The sequence below is a fragment of the Procambarus clarkii genome, unplaced genomic scaffold (assembly GCF_040958095.1).
Source record: "Procambarus clarkii isolate CNS0578487 unplaced genomic scaffold, FALCON_Pclarkii_2.0 HiC_scaffold_137, whole genome shotgun sequence".
Taxonomy (NCBI): domain Eukaryota; kingdom Metazoa; phylum Arthropoda; class Malacostraca; order Decapoda; family Cambaridae; genus Procambarus; species Procambarus clarkii.
Genome location: NW_027189170.1, coordinates 189,574 through 204,704, shown reverse-complemented (window position 1 = coordinate 204,704; position 15,131 = coordinate 189,574). Strand labels below are relative to the sequence as shown.

The window sequence follows — 15,131 nt, the reverse complement described above, 5'->3', positions numbered from 1 at the left end:
ACAATGCCTAAAGCCACTATTACGCAACGCGTTTCGGGCAGGAAAAACATTAATATCTAGAACTTAATACTAATTGAGCATAAAGAATAAAATGTGTTGAGAACAAATACAAATAAAGATAAAAAAAAAGGGGGAACATGACTAAAAAAGCAGCACAAATACAATAATTTGACAAACAGTGTTGATTAAAAAAAAAAAAAAAAAATGACAGACATGGGTTGACAATAGAGGGGTAAGGTAGGTTAGTGAATTTATTGGGTAGTGTTTAGTTGTTATCTTAAACTGGTTGAGAGAGGTACAGTCTTTAACATGGTTGGGAAGATCATTCCACATTCTGGGTCCCTTGATTTGTAGAGCATTTCTAGTTTGATTAAGTCGTACTCTTGGAATATCAAAACTGTATTTATTTCTGGTGTGGTGCTCATGGGTTCTGTTACAACCTTCAATGAAGCTTTTGAGCTTATATGTATGTATTTGTAATGTATGTATGTAAACAATGTATTTATTATCATTTATCAATTCTGATAGAAATTACCTACTTAAAATTATCTGTTAGATTAAGGACTTGCCTGAAACGCTGCGCATACTAGTGGCTTTACAAGATTGTAAATACTGTACTATTCGATGTATTCTCACAAACCCAATGTACCTACTTGTATATATATAAATAAAATAAAATAAAATATTGTGATGGGTCAGTAGCTAGGGATGGGAAGGCAGAATGCAGTATGCCAAACTGAATTCGTGCGCCCCTTGAGGGACTTGAAGTAGAGGGATAGGGATCACAGGATAAGTATGGGTTGCACAAACTACTGGTAACAGGATGAGTATGGGTTGCACAATTAATTACTACAAGTGGTTGAGTATGGGGTGCACGTAAATGAGACTCCCAAGAAGCAAATCAGAGATCAGCCCAAGCTTCATCTTGAGGCAAAGCTCAATGCCTTAAGCCATATTGATGCTCTGTCCACAGTGCATTCTCTCTCTCAAATCATAATAGTACACTAATGGTTCCCTACACCACCCCTCAGGTGCAGCTGCAGCAGGCTTGGGTGACATGATGACTATGGGGTGCACAATAAACTAACACTCACAGAATGAGTATGGGCTGCACAATAAGCTACCTCTCACAAGATTAGTAATAAAGAAACATTAATTTTTTGGGTAGGGTGACTGAAACTCATCCTGGGGTAAAAATGTTTATTTAAATTTATTATAGTTAAATGAATTTAGTAAATTATTCCATATATTGTATTATAAGTGAATTGACACTAAACTATAAATGATACTAATAAGGTTTTAAAAATGAAAAACAGTAAAAATCCTTCATGTAAGATATGGAAGTTGAAGAGTAAATTAACTGTAAACTAAATTATAAACTGTAGACATAATATAAAGTATTATAAGTAAAATACCTATAAACTACCAAATAATAAGGTGTAAGGAACCATTTCTATTGTTTGTCCTTTTTTACCTGTTTCCTCAGGTATTTTAAAATTCCCATTCCGTTGTTACTACACTGTTTTCTTGGTGTAGTTCCCTGTGGTTCAAATTTTACTACTTGTACTTCTTGCTGTTTCTGAATGATTGCTAATGGTAGTCCTTGTTGCACCTGCAGAACTTTTTGTAAATGTTCCACCTGCGGAACTTTTTGTACTTGTTGAATTTCTTGCACCTGCGGTACTTTTTGGACTTGATGCACCTGCTGCACTTGTAGCTCGTCATGATTTTTTTCCAGGGCATTATCGCTATCACCTTCTGATCCTAATGTAAGTTTATCTGCATCAAGCTTCCTTGTGCGTGCTGGAAAAAAAATAAAAATAAAAAATAAAAAATTTCGAAATGGAAGATCCTGTGTAACAAATTTAATCAGTTACTATGATCGAGCCGCAGAAATTTTACAGGAAAGATATGGTTGGGTTGACTGCATCTATCTGGACCTAAAAAAGGCATTCAACAGAATTCCACATAAGAGTTTGTTCTGGAAACTGGAACATATTGGAGGGGTGACAGGTAAGCTTCTAACATGGATTAAAAAACTTCAAACTGATAGAAAAATGAGGGCAGTAATCAGAGGCAATGTATTGGACTGGAGAAATGTCACGAGTGGAGTACCACAGGGTTTAGTTCTGGCATTCATGGATAAATAATAAATAAATTGTTCATGATTTTTTTAGACAAAAGCTAGAATATGCAGCAGTTGTATGGTGCCCATATCTTAAGAAGTACATGTACAAACTTGAAATGATACAAAGACGTCATGGGTGTCATAGGGGCCCCAGCACACTGGTTTGCTAAAGGGCCCTTAATGCTGTCGAGACCTTATGGGCCCTTGGACCCATTACGTTAAGACATAGTGCTGTATTGGGCCACACACTTTTTGCCATATACATCAACGACAGAGATGATTGAATTGAAATTATATATATATATATATATATATATATATATATATAGTATATATATATATATATATATATATATACATATGTATATATATATATGAGAGAAAATAATAGGTGGTGATATATTTATATATTATGTGAACTACTTACACAAAAAGAAGTTAGTGGTGAAGATCTTCTTGTCCTCTTCTTGTATTACGTTTTTTGGTAGGATACAATGTGTCACCCGTGCTGGTCCTTTCTTGTAATAGATAACGATTGATTCATACCCACAGCCACGCAGATATGTTAGCTGAAAAGCAATAATATTTAAACAATAACACTATCTGGGAAAATGCAACAAAAATGTTTGAAGCATAGCTGGGCATGCGCAATAGAACCCATAATAGAATCACAATACCAGAAATAAATATCTTTGATATCCCCAGAGTCAAAGTTATTCTGTGTAAATACTCTATGCAAATAAAGGGACCTTGTCTATGGAACTCACTCGCTAACAAATTTAAAAACTGTCCAACTTCTGCCATTTTAAAAAATAAAACCAAAAAGTACCTAATTTTATCTTGATAGTTTCCTAACTAGTGCATTAAACTCGCACTGTATCTTATGAAATCCAATGCCAGAATATATGTGCCTAAACCATACAACTTTTCCATTGTAATCATTGCTATCACCTTATATCATGATTGTTATATTGAATGCATATCTTACTATATTATACCTTGAAATATTCCTCAAATTATGCTACAATTTATATGTTGATAACCCTCAAATTTTACTTTAATGTACATAGTAATCTTTGTGATACTTTCTTACAATGTACCAGCCAATTTTTCCATTTTTGCTTTAAATTGCCTATTTAAAATTATCTGTTAGATTAAGGACCTGCCCAAAACACTATGTGTGCTAGTGGCTTTACAAGAATGTAAAAACATCAATGCTATGTACTCTCATAATCCCAGTGTGCTATCTTGTATATAAATAAATAAACAAATAGTATGTAAGTACTGTACAGTATTATTCATGTTGATTCTATACCTTATCAAGCAAGTTCAGCATAAGAAGAATACAAATGAATACAACAGATGTAGACAAACTTCAATACCTGATTTTCAATCCTTCGTAGAACCCGGCTTGCTGTATTTCGTTCTAAAGCCTTCTTGCCTTTAAGTAGAAAACGGGCTTCCTCTTCTTTCTTCATTAATTCTCTACTGTTTCGGAAGTCACACTGGCAGAACTTGCAAACATTGCTTCGGACATGCACACATTGTTTGCAGTTTGTGCATCTCCTCAAGAATTTTCCCTGAAGACCTGAAGGAAATAATTTCTAATAAAATACTTATATTCAAATGACCTATGCTGCAAAAATTATAAGTTAAATTGTTGTTAAAATGTACTACAGTAATTAAATATATTATTTAAATTATGAAATAATCTACATTAACACTAGTGAGAGCAATGTTAAAAATTTTAGGACTGCATCTATAAATAACTTTAATTTTGGATGTGATTAACCATGCTGTAACTCGTATAACAAAACTAAGAGGAGTTGCATCCAACAGCCTGATTGACCAGGCTGTTAATTTCAAGCGAATACTATATTATTGGAAGAAAAAAAATAAATTATATATATATATATATATATATATATATATATATATAATCAATATTGTAACTTTTTTTGTGTAATGACGTTTTCAAATAAAGTTAGATAAATATACACACATACCAAAAGAATAGGGGTGGTAGGAGAAGAAAATATGAAAGTGTTCAGTGAGGATCCACAAGGTCTTCTCTGAGTACTCTTTATTTTCTTCTCCGAGGCTATGGGTCCCTACACTTGCACCAGAGGTGGTACCCCTCATATATATATATATAATATATATATATATATATATATATATATATATATATATATATATATATATATGACAGTGTCAGATTCACCACCACCATCATACACCACCAGCACCATACACCACCAGCATCATACACCAACAGCACCATACACCACCAGCATCATACACCACCAGCATCATTCACCACCAGCATCATACACCATCAGCATCATACATCACCAGCATCATACACCAACAGCATCATACACCACCAGCATCATACACCACCAGCATCATACACCATCAGCATCATACTCCACCAGCACCATACACCACCAGCATCATACACCACCAGCACCATACACCACCATCATCATACACCACCACCATGTCAAATGGACTGTCAACAAAATTATTCCCACATACTCCGTCACTATGTGATGGAGTACACATAGAACAGGGGACTGTAACAAATGTTCTAGCATAAAACCTTGTACAGTTTAGTAATGTCTTACCGTTTGATGTACTAGGTAGATCCATGTGTGGTGAAGTTTTATAGCTGGAGCTGGAAGATCCTGTCGAGATGACTTCTTCAAAGAGACTAATAGCTTCCACACACATTGTGTCTCGAGTCTTCCAGTACTTGGCCTACAGTTACCAGATCTGATTTACAGAAACTAGTGAACTATGGAGATAAGATTGTTAATAATATACTTTTTTTGAGATTCATATGACTTGCAGCTTAAAAAACAACCTTATTTTAAAATAGTACACTAAAGTACATAGCAAATTGCGAAATTCGTAGCTTTAACTACTTTAAAGCTAAATTCTCAAGCTTTGAAAATAAGCACAATTTGCTATTTTAAGCGGAATCTGGCAACTCTGATTTAGCATGTAAACATTGACTTGCATTCATAATGTAGTTATTTATTTTTCAACAATTTAAAACGAGTTATGAAAAATACACACATTGGTACATTACTGCAAAGGCACTATACTATATATATATATATATAATATATATATATATATATATATATATATATATATATATATATTATATATATATATATATATATATATATATATATATATATATATAAATTGTTGCAAGTCGAGCAACAAATATTTTACATTGAACAACAAATGAGATTGGAAAAGCAGTATTGCCAAAATAGACCCCAGACACACCCTGTGGGTAGTAATGGACCCCCATATCGACCCTATGAGGGGTAGTGGACCCCATAATAACACTATGGGCGATAGTGGACACTATGGGCGGTAGTTGACTTCATAGAGACCCTGTGGGCGGTAAGGGACCCCCTATCGACCCTGTGGGCGGCAGTGGACCCCCTATCGATCCTGTGGGCAGCAGTGGACCCCCTACCGACCCTGTGGGCGGCAGTGGACCCCTACCGAACCTGTGGGCGGCAGTGGACCCCCTACCGACCCTGTGGGCGGCAGTGGACCCCCTATCGATCCTGTGGGCGGTAGTGGACCCCCCCCTATCGACCCTGTGGGCGGCAGTGGACCCCCTATCGATCCTGTGGGCGGCAGTGGACCCCCTACCGACCCTGTGGGCGGTAGTGGACCCCTACCGACCCTGTGGACGGTAGTTGACTTCATAACGACCCTGTGGGCGGTAGTGGACCCCATACCGACCCTGTGGGTGGCGGTGGACCCCATACCGACTCTGTGGGTGGCAGTGAACCCTATATACTAATCCTGTGGGCGATACTGTACCCTATAGTCATCCTGTGGGGGCAATGGACGCCATACATATCCAGTGGGTGTTATTGTACCCCATACTTATTCTGTGGGTGGTTGGAGCCCCATACCCATCCTGTGGGTTATAGTGGACCCCATACTCATCCTGTGGGTGGTATTGGACCCCATACCCATCCTGTGGGTGGTTGTGAGCCCATACCCATCCTGTCGGTGGTAGTGGACGCCATACACATCCAGTGGATGGTATTGGCTCCCATACCCTTCCTGTGGGTGGAAGTGATCCCCATACCCATCCTGTGGGTGGATGTGACCCCCATACTCATCCTGCGGGTGGTATTGGACCCCTTACCCACCTAACAGGTGGTAGTGGACCCTATACTAATCCTATAGTTTCCTATAATCCACACCATACCATCCTGTTTGCAGTAGTTTACCCTATATACATTCCAACATAACATCGTTTTCTGTTAGCGTTCCTACAAAACATTCTTTAAAGATTTCTAAAGCACAAACTATGGTATATAATATTGATTGGTGAAGCACTGTTATTCTATGTAATAATTTATTGTGCTTATTATAATTTACTAAGAACATCTAATATTTCTCAAAACAAAACTACGAGCCTTCAATAGGATGTAGCTGATCTGTAATATTATAAGAGCATGGACAATAGTAGGTGAATTTCACAACCCATGTGGGACCTGAAAACTACAATTTTCGTTATAATTGAACCAATCACGACTATTCAGCTATCTACGCTGATGGACGAGTACTGTGAGACGTAAATTGGTACGTGAGGAAGAGTTTGAGCCTTGGTAAAAAGTTAACTGGGAATATATCACATATGTACTAAATCACATTCCACATATTGACTTTCAGCATTAAGTCATATATGTGCTGTCTTGTGTGAGAACGGGTTGCTAACTCACGGTATCTTTTTCCCCCCGTGTGACGCAGGGCACACCCGACGCATCAGCATCCCGGAGTGCGTCGAGTTCGACATCACGACAAACGCATGTCGCGGCTACTGCGAGTCGTGGGCGGTTCCTTCCGCCTGGCAGACACTGCTCTATAACCCTCACCAGGTTGTCACCTCCATAGGGCAGTGCTGTAACATCATGGATACTGAAGATGTAAGTGTGAGTGTTGTAGGGGGAAGGGGTGTTGTGGGGGGTGTTGTGGGGGGTGTTGTGTGGTGGGTGTTGTGTGGTGGGTGTTGTGGGGGGGTGTTGTGTGGGGGGGGTGTTGTGTGGTGGGGGTGTGGGGTGGTGGGGGGTATGAATGAGCCAGAAAGAGACATAATGGACACGAGAGATTAGACATAATGAGAGCATTAGAATTGGAAAGAAGAGAGGTGAGTGATACAAGACTTAGAAGGAAGAGGTGAAAGACTGTTAATGTGGTCAATGGTAAATTCACGGGCGTTGTGTGTGTGTTCTTTTGCCGCTGTTGCTCCAATTGTTGTGCAACATTCATGTCATGTTGCAATGCAGGTAATGATGGTAATAATACTCTGCAAATTGTGCAGTCTGTATAGCAACACAGCTGGTCTTATACGAGGTTGATCTTTACACACACACACACACACACACACACACACACACACACACACACACACACACACACACACACACTGGGAGGAAGAAATTAGAGGAAAAACAGTCTAAGATATGATGAACCTAGTCGTATGGAAAAGCAAGGAGGCCGAAGAGAGATTTATACCAACAGTAAAGGAAAAAAGCAGGAGGGAATATAATAATAACCCATGGTTTAATAGACAGTGTCAGAAAGCAAAAATGGCCAGCAGGAGGGATTGCAGGAAGTACAGAAGACAAAGGACAGAGGACATCAGGATTAGATGTAACAGAGCTAGGAACGAAGACATTAACATAAGAATAGTATCGGAAAGAAATCATGAGAATGATATTGCAATCAAAGCGAAAAAGCAACCTAAATTACTACATAGCCATATAAGAAGGAAGATGTCGGTAAACGACCAAGTGACAAGACTGAGGAAAGCAGAAGGAGCATATACAGAAAGTGACAAGGAAATCTGCGAGGCAGTGAATGCCAGTTTCCATGGAGTGTTCCCAACCGAGCCTGAGCAGCTCCCATTGTTAGAAGAGATTACCCTAGATGAAAGACTATCAGATAGAGATGACAGCAGAGGAGGTAATGAAACAGTTGACTGTAACGGGGGGTGGGGGAAATAGCTCTATCTTGTCCATTATTCCACCCCCCAGTTAACTAACGAGGCCGGGGGAAACAGCTCTCTCTAGTCCGTTATCCCGTCCCCAGTTAGCTAACTATTCTAGAGCACCTCCAGAGTTCCTAAGGCAACCTCTCTCGTTCAACACCTTGTAACCTAGGTATTTGAATACCTAGGTGCTAAGACTACAAGGCGCCGTCACTTGATCAGTTACCCGAAACTCTAGAGAGAACTCTAGAATACTTAATCATTGCCACAAACGTATAAGAGAAAACGAGAGGAAAGAAATGAAATGTGAAGTAATTAGTGAGGGTTGGGGTGAGAGGCAGAGAGGTGGGAGGGGCGAGGAGGGTCATTATTTGAAAGTGAGAGTTTAGAGAGGGGTGGAGGGAGAGGTGTAGATAGGTAGAAGGAGAAGAGTAGATAGAAGAAGTAGAAGAGTAGATAGTAGAAGACGAAATGCTGCCACCATCCATTCTAGACCATTACATACAAGACAAGGAATGGAACTTGCCTGTATCACAAAATTCTCAAAAGATGTTATTACCATGTATTAACTCCAAACCTGTACTCGTTAATATCATGAAACCAGTAACCACAGAGGCTTTCTCACCTCAACTCAAATCTCTAGGGAACAAAGTGAAAGACCATTTAAATAATAAATTCAACAATTATATTTTTCATGATAAGTATCATAACTTAAGCAATCCAATTAAAATGTTAACGATTAATATTCAAAGTGAGTCATCATCCAAGAATTCGAGAACCCTACAACTTGACTGCCCCTGATCATCACACAACATATGTAAACACGACCAAGTCACCTTACTGTTCACTCACCGAGGACGGAGTCTAAGTTGAATAGAGAGGGGGGGGGGGGTCTGTAGCTTGACAGAGACTGTCTCGCCCCTGCCGGCCGACAGCCTCCCTGCTAGGGACGTCGTCTCTGCTCTCGTCTGCTGTTCTGTCTCTTAATGCTTCATGCTCGATAGTTCTTCGAGTATTTATTGGGGAACCTAGTAGCTAACTCCGCCCACAAATAGATAGCCTCTGGCACTACCAAGCCACTCCTTAAACGTCGGCATGTTTGAAGGCTACCCGGCTCCAATTATACGCTTAGCGGAAGCAAGGTGAAATTCTCATGACCTGACCTCAGGTCACTTGGGGTCATTAACGCTTTGAGGTGTGAGATCTCAGGCAGACAACTGGCGCCTCTCAGATCCTTGTCTGTGACTCATGTACTCTATATATTTTAAATAAACTAACTCAAACACTTTTACAGTGTTACATCTCCCCTTCTCCCCGAAATAAAGTTTTTGCAACACTGCTAAAGCAAGCTAGCTGTGTGCAACAACTTTATTAACGAAAAAAAAATACATCCTAGCTAAACAAATATACATCATCCTACTCTAAAAAAATGAAATATATAGACAGACGTCCATTGTCTCTGGCTGGGCGACGTCGCTGCTTGGTCTTGTAGATAATCCTGTGCCACATTTCTTCAACACAACTGCCTCCGTCGCTTCTCCGTCGTTAACGCACAACAACCCTTGGTCAACCATGAAAGCCGTTACTACTTGAACTGAGCACAGGACCGTGGAATTCGGTTGTCCCAGCTGATCTGTAATTGGCCCTACGTCAGTCACCATGAGAGACGTATATTGGGGTTCTTCACAGCTATAGGGACTACAAGTTTCGAGACCTTCATATAGTTGCCAACAGTAGAAATCCCATCCTACTCTTCTTCCTCCCTGTTGCTCCAGCACGCCTCCTTCAGAGAGCTACTTCTTCTATCTACTCTTCTCCTTCTACCTATCTACACCTCTCCCTCCACCCCTCTCTAAACTCTCACTTTCAAATAATGACCCTCCTCGCCCCATCCCACCGCTGCCACCATTGTAACGGGGGGTGGGGGAAATAGCTCTATCTTGTCCATTATTCCACCCCCCAGTTAACTAACGAGGCCGGGGGAAACAGCTCTCTCTAGTCCGTTATCCCGTCCCCAGTTAGCTAACTATTCTAGAGCACCTCCAGAGTTCCTAAGGCAACCTCTCTCGTTCAATACCTTGTAACCTAGGTATTTGAATACCTAGGTGCTAAGACTACAAGGCGCCGTCACTTGATCAGTTACCCGAAACTCTAGAGAGAACTCTAGAATACTTAATCATTGCCACAAACGTATAAGAGAAAACGAGAGGAAAGAAATGAAATGTGAAGTAATTAGTGAGGGGTTTGGGGTGAGAGGCAGAGAGGTGGGAGGGGCGAGGAGGGTCATTATTTGAAAGTGAGAGTTTAGAGAGGGGTGGAGGGAGAGGTGTAGATAGGTAGAAGGAGAAGAGTAGATAGAAGAAGTAGAAGAGTAGATAGTAGAAGACGAAATGCTGCCACCATCCATTCTAGACCATTACATACAAGACAAGGAATGGAACTTGCCTGTATCACAAAATTCTCAAAAGATGTTATTACCATGTATTAACTCCAAACCTGTACTCGTTAATATCATGAAACCAGTAACCACAGAGGCTTTCTCACCTCAACTCAAATCTCTAGGGAACAAAGTGAAAGACCATTTAAATAATAAATTCAACAATTATATTTTTCATGATAAGTATCATAACTTAAGCAATCCAATTAAAATGTTAACGATTAATATTCAAAGTGAGTCATCATCCAAGAATTCGAGAACCCTACAACTTGACTGCCCCTGATCATCACACAACATATGTAAACACGACCAAGTCACCTTACTGTTCACTCACCGAGGACGGAGTCTAAGTTGAATAGAGAGGGGGGGGGGGTCTGTAGCTTGACAGAGACTGTCTCGCCCCTGCCGGCCGACAGCCTCCCTGCTAGGGACGTCGTCTCTGCTCTCGTCTGCTGTTCTGTCTCTTAATGCTTCATGCTCGATAGTTCTTCGAGTATTTATTGGGAACCTAGTAGCTAACTCCGCCCACAAATAGATAGCCTCCGGCACTACCAAGCCACTCCTTAAACGTCGGCATGTTTGAAGGCTACCCGGCTCCAATTATACGCTTAGCGGAAGCAAGGTGAAATTCTCATGACCTGACCTCAGGTCACTTGGGGTCATTAACGCTTTGAGGTGTGAGATCTCAGGCAGACAACTGGCGCCTCTCAGATCCTTGTCTGTGACTCATGTACTCTATATATTTTAAATAAACTAACTCAAACACTTTTACAGTGTTACATGACAACACTGGATACAACTAAAGCGGTTGGACCAGACAAAGTATCACCGTGGATACTAAAAGAAGCAGCGCAGGCCCTCAGCGTGCCTCTGGCAAGGATCTTTAATGAATCACTTATGACGAGAGAATTGCCCAGTTGTTGGAAGGAGGCAATTGTCGTACTGATTTTCAAGAAAGGAGACAGGGAGGAGGCACGTAACTACAGATCCGTATCACTGACAAGCATCCCCTGCAAAATACTTGAAAGAATAATTAAAGAGACCAAAGGGACAGTACACAGTAAAGGGGAATTGCCTACCTGTAATGATTCGAGAAAGAGACATGGGAGTGGACATGTCATGTTCACAGAAAATGGTACCATCCGTTTTCTATGTGCGGCGGCTGGGACGCCAGAGAGAGGGAAGGTAAACAAGAGAGCGTACAGGACGCCCGCCAAGCTTGGTAGCTACTAGTCATGTAATCATATTAAGTATTAAAGTCAGTAACCAAGTCATGACTTTACATCAACCCTACAACCAAGACTTCCTCAGTAACACACAAACACCACATTGGCGACGAGGATGAACTGTGAACGCAGGTATTTGTTCAGTTTCAAACACAAGGGAGAAGCATGCTGCCTGGAGGAGGAAGAGAAGCTGTGAGCGCCATACCCGATGCTGTATGCTAACCGATGCTGTGTGCTAACCAATGCTGTGTGCTAAACGATGCTGTGTGCTAACTAATGCTGTGTGCTACCCAAGCTGTGTGCTACCCAAGCTGTGCTGAAGAAACTGTGTACTGAGGAATCTGCCGACGTTGTGTACGAAACGACGGCATTGATGTGTACAAAACCTGATGTTTTGGTTACGAAACGACGCTTCGTGCTACAAAATTCATCACACTGAACTGACTGCTGTACCAACTGCTGTACCAACTGCTGCTGTACCAACTGCTGTGCTGCTGCTGTGAGTAGGAACAACACATGTACACAAGGGCTAGGTAAGAAGTCAGTTGCTGCTATATTGTGCACTGTTGTGAACTTTTGCATTAAAATTCTTGTGTGCTTTGCAAAATTAAAGTAATTACAGTGAATTCTTGACTAACATATACAGTGCAGTAAGTGTTTAATATTCTGAGGAACATTTAAGTGATAAGTTACATTTATTCAGTAAAAATGGCAAATATACCTCAGCTTCCTGCATTTGATCCTGACTGTGACCAGACAAACCTGTCACAGAGGTGGGTCAAATGGCTTAAAAAAGTTTGAAAATTTGTTGATAGTTTCTGACATCAAAAGTGCTGAAAGAAAGCGTGCCTTTCTACTTCATTATGCAGGTGATAGAGTTTGTGACATCTTTGACACACTGAAAGACACTGGTGGTGCCAAAGATTATGACACTGCCAAAGCCAAACTAACAGAGCATTTCAAACCAAGGCAAAATACTGCAATGGAAATTATGCATTTCAGGAGAGCAAAACAACTCTCTAATGAAACTGTGGATCAATACCACACACGTCTGCAGGGTTTAGCAGCCCATTGTGAGTTTGCTGATGTTGACAAAGAAATCAAACAGCAAATAATTGAAACATGCACATCTACACGTCTCCGTCGAAGAGCTCTAGAACTTGTTGATGATGAAAGTTCTCTTACCAAGATACTGGATATTGCTCGTCGAATGGAAGATGCTGCACGTGATGCTCGTGTCATGGAGTGCAGTGCTAATAACGGTTCTGCCACTGTTACTAACAGTGATGAGGTACGTAAGGTTCAGGGAGGACACCGTGATCAAAGAAGATATCATGGCAAACCTAACAGTAAATTTAGCCGAGAACCACGTCACAACTGGGGTCAAGGAACAAGGCTCAAGCAGTCACAACGACCCACATCAGAGGGTGTCAACAATAAATGTTACAATTGTGGAGGAGACTACCCACACCAAGATAATGTTTGTCCTGCTCAAGGTAAGAAGTGCTATGAGTGTGGAAAACTGGGTCATTTTGGTGCTATGTGTCGTTCCGCACTAAAGAAACTACAGTTAGTGAATAAAAGCACTGTACGAGGATCAGGTCATAGGGGTCGAGGTGGTAACACAATATTGCACCTCATATCCAGAATGTTAATAATATACAAGACAACATTTCATTACAACCAGTCTCAGATGACAGTGAATGTGATTATACTTATGGAGTACAAGCAATCACAGAATGGAATGATCTTCCAAACAACCCAGAGACATGTGTATACATTGCTGGTATTTGTCTCAAGGTTCTCATTGACACTGGATCAAACATTGATACCATTGCTGAGTGCCACTATGAGAAATTTAAAAAAAACAGTTCCCAAAGCTTGAGAACTATACTGGCAAAGCCACTGCCTATGCTTCAAAGGTAGCCTTGCCAGTGATTGGAACTTTCACTGCAGAGATTAAGTCAAGAATGCAATGCTCATTACTACATTCCATGTTGTTAGGAATGCAAAGGAGTCTTTACTCAGTTACAAGACTTCAACCAAATTGGGGCTACTTCAGCTTTCTAATGCTGTAGCAGTGGAATCTGCAAACAATGTTGATGGTATTGTTGCTGAATTTTCTGATCGATTTAAATCCATAGGTTGTTATACTGATAGCAAAGTACATCTGCATATCAACCCAGATGTAATTCCAGTTGCCCAACCACATCGCCGACAACCATTCCATACTCGCAAGAAAGTCGATGCTGAACTGGATAGGCTGATGGAGCTAGATATCATTGAACCAGTAACAGGCCCAACACCATGGGTAAGCCCAATTGTCACTCCACCAAAGCCGAAGAATCCAGATGAGATACGCATTTGTGTGGACATGCGTGTTCCCAACAAGGCAATAATGCGTGAACGCCATCCTACACCGACTGTAGATGATATGATCTACCGCTTGAATGGTGCAACTGTATTCAGCAAGTTAGATTTAAACAAGGGCTATCATCAGCTTGAACTTGATGAGGAGAGTCGATTCATCACAACGTTTACGACACATCGAGGTCTGTATAGGTACAAGCGCCTGAGTTTTGGTATTAACAGTGCTGCCGAGGTATTCCAGCACATCATCAGCCAGGTATTGCAAGACATACCTAATGCTGACAACATGTCTGATGACATCATTGTTTATGGCCGTACCCAAGCTGAACACGACAAAGCTCTTCGTGCAACATTGCAACGCTTACGAGAAAAGAATTTGACGTTAAGCCGAGCAAAGTGTGAGTTCAATCAACATAAAATTGAATTCTTTGGACATGTACTTAGTGACAAAGGTCTGTCTCCAGATCCTAAGAAAGTTGCAGATATCAAGAATGCTGCACCTCCTTCAACGTCCACTGAAGTACATAGTTTTCTGGGAATGGCAAACTACTGTTCTCGCTTCATTCCAGATTTTGCTACCATTACAAAGCCTCTACGTGAGCTCCTGAAGAAAAATGCATCATGGTACTGGAGCGATATCGAGTAAAATGCATTTGATGCTGTGAAAGATGCACTAGTAGAGAATGCGACTGCTGCATACTTTGATCCATCAATGGACACTGAGTTAACGGTGGATGCTAGTCCTGTTGGTTTAGGTGCTGTTTTAGCCCAACACAAACCTGGTCAACCAGATTCCCGAGTAGTAATTGCCTACGCCAGCCGTTCTCTCACAGATGTTGAGCAACGATACAGTCAGACAGAGAAGGAAGCTCTTGCTCTTGTATGGGGCTGTGAACACTTCAATGTGTATCTGCTTGGTGCGCCCTTCGC

The 15,131-nt window shown here is 40.9% G+C and overlaps 1 protein-coding gene across 1 annotated transcript; it reads right to left on the bottom strand.

The window, feature by feature from the left end:
• Positions 1–1,022: 1,022 nt before the first annotated feature.
• LOC138360975 (uncharacterized) lies at positions 1,023–5,012 on the bottom strand. The gene is made up of 4 exons (XM_069320460.1): positions 4,759–5,012; positions 3,511–3,716; positions 2,556–2,697; positions 1,023–1,803 (listed from the first exon to the last, which is right to left on the bottom strand). The coding sequence occupies exons 1-4, from the start codon at positions 4,862–4,864 to the stop codon at positions 1,454–1,456; spliced, it is 804 nt and encodes a 267-aa protein (XP_069176561.1). The 5' UTR covers positions 4,865–5,012; the 3' UTR covers positions 1,023–1,453.
• Between the last annotated feature and the right edge of the window lie 10,119 nt (positions 5,013–15,131).

Bases quoted from the DNA above. Each gene is read 5' to 3' on its own strand.
- LOC138360975 (XM_069320460.1), bottom strand. From the start codon at position 4,864: ATGTGTGTGGAAGCTATTAGTCTCTTTGAAGAAGTCATCTCGACAGGA. The intron at 3,717-4,758 runs GTAAGACATTAC...TATTTCCTTCAG, and splicing joins TCTACCTAGTACATCAAACG to GTCTTCAGGGAAAATTCTTG. The intron at 1,804-2,555 runs GTAAGTAGTTCA...TTTTTTTTCCAG, and splicing joins CACCACTAACTTCTTTTTGT to CACGCACAAGGAAGCTTGAT.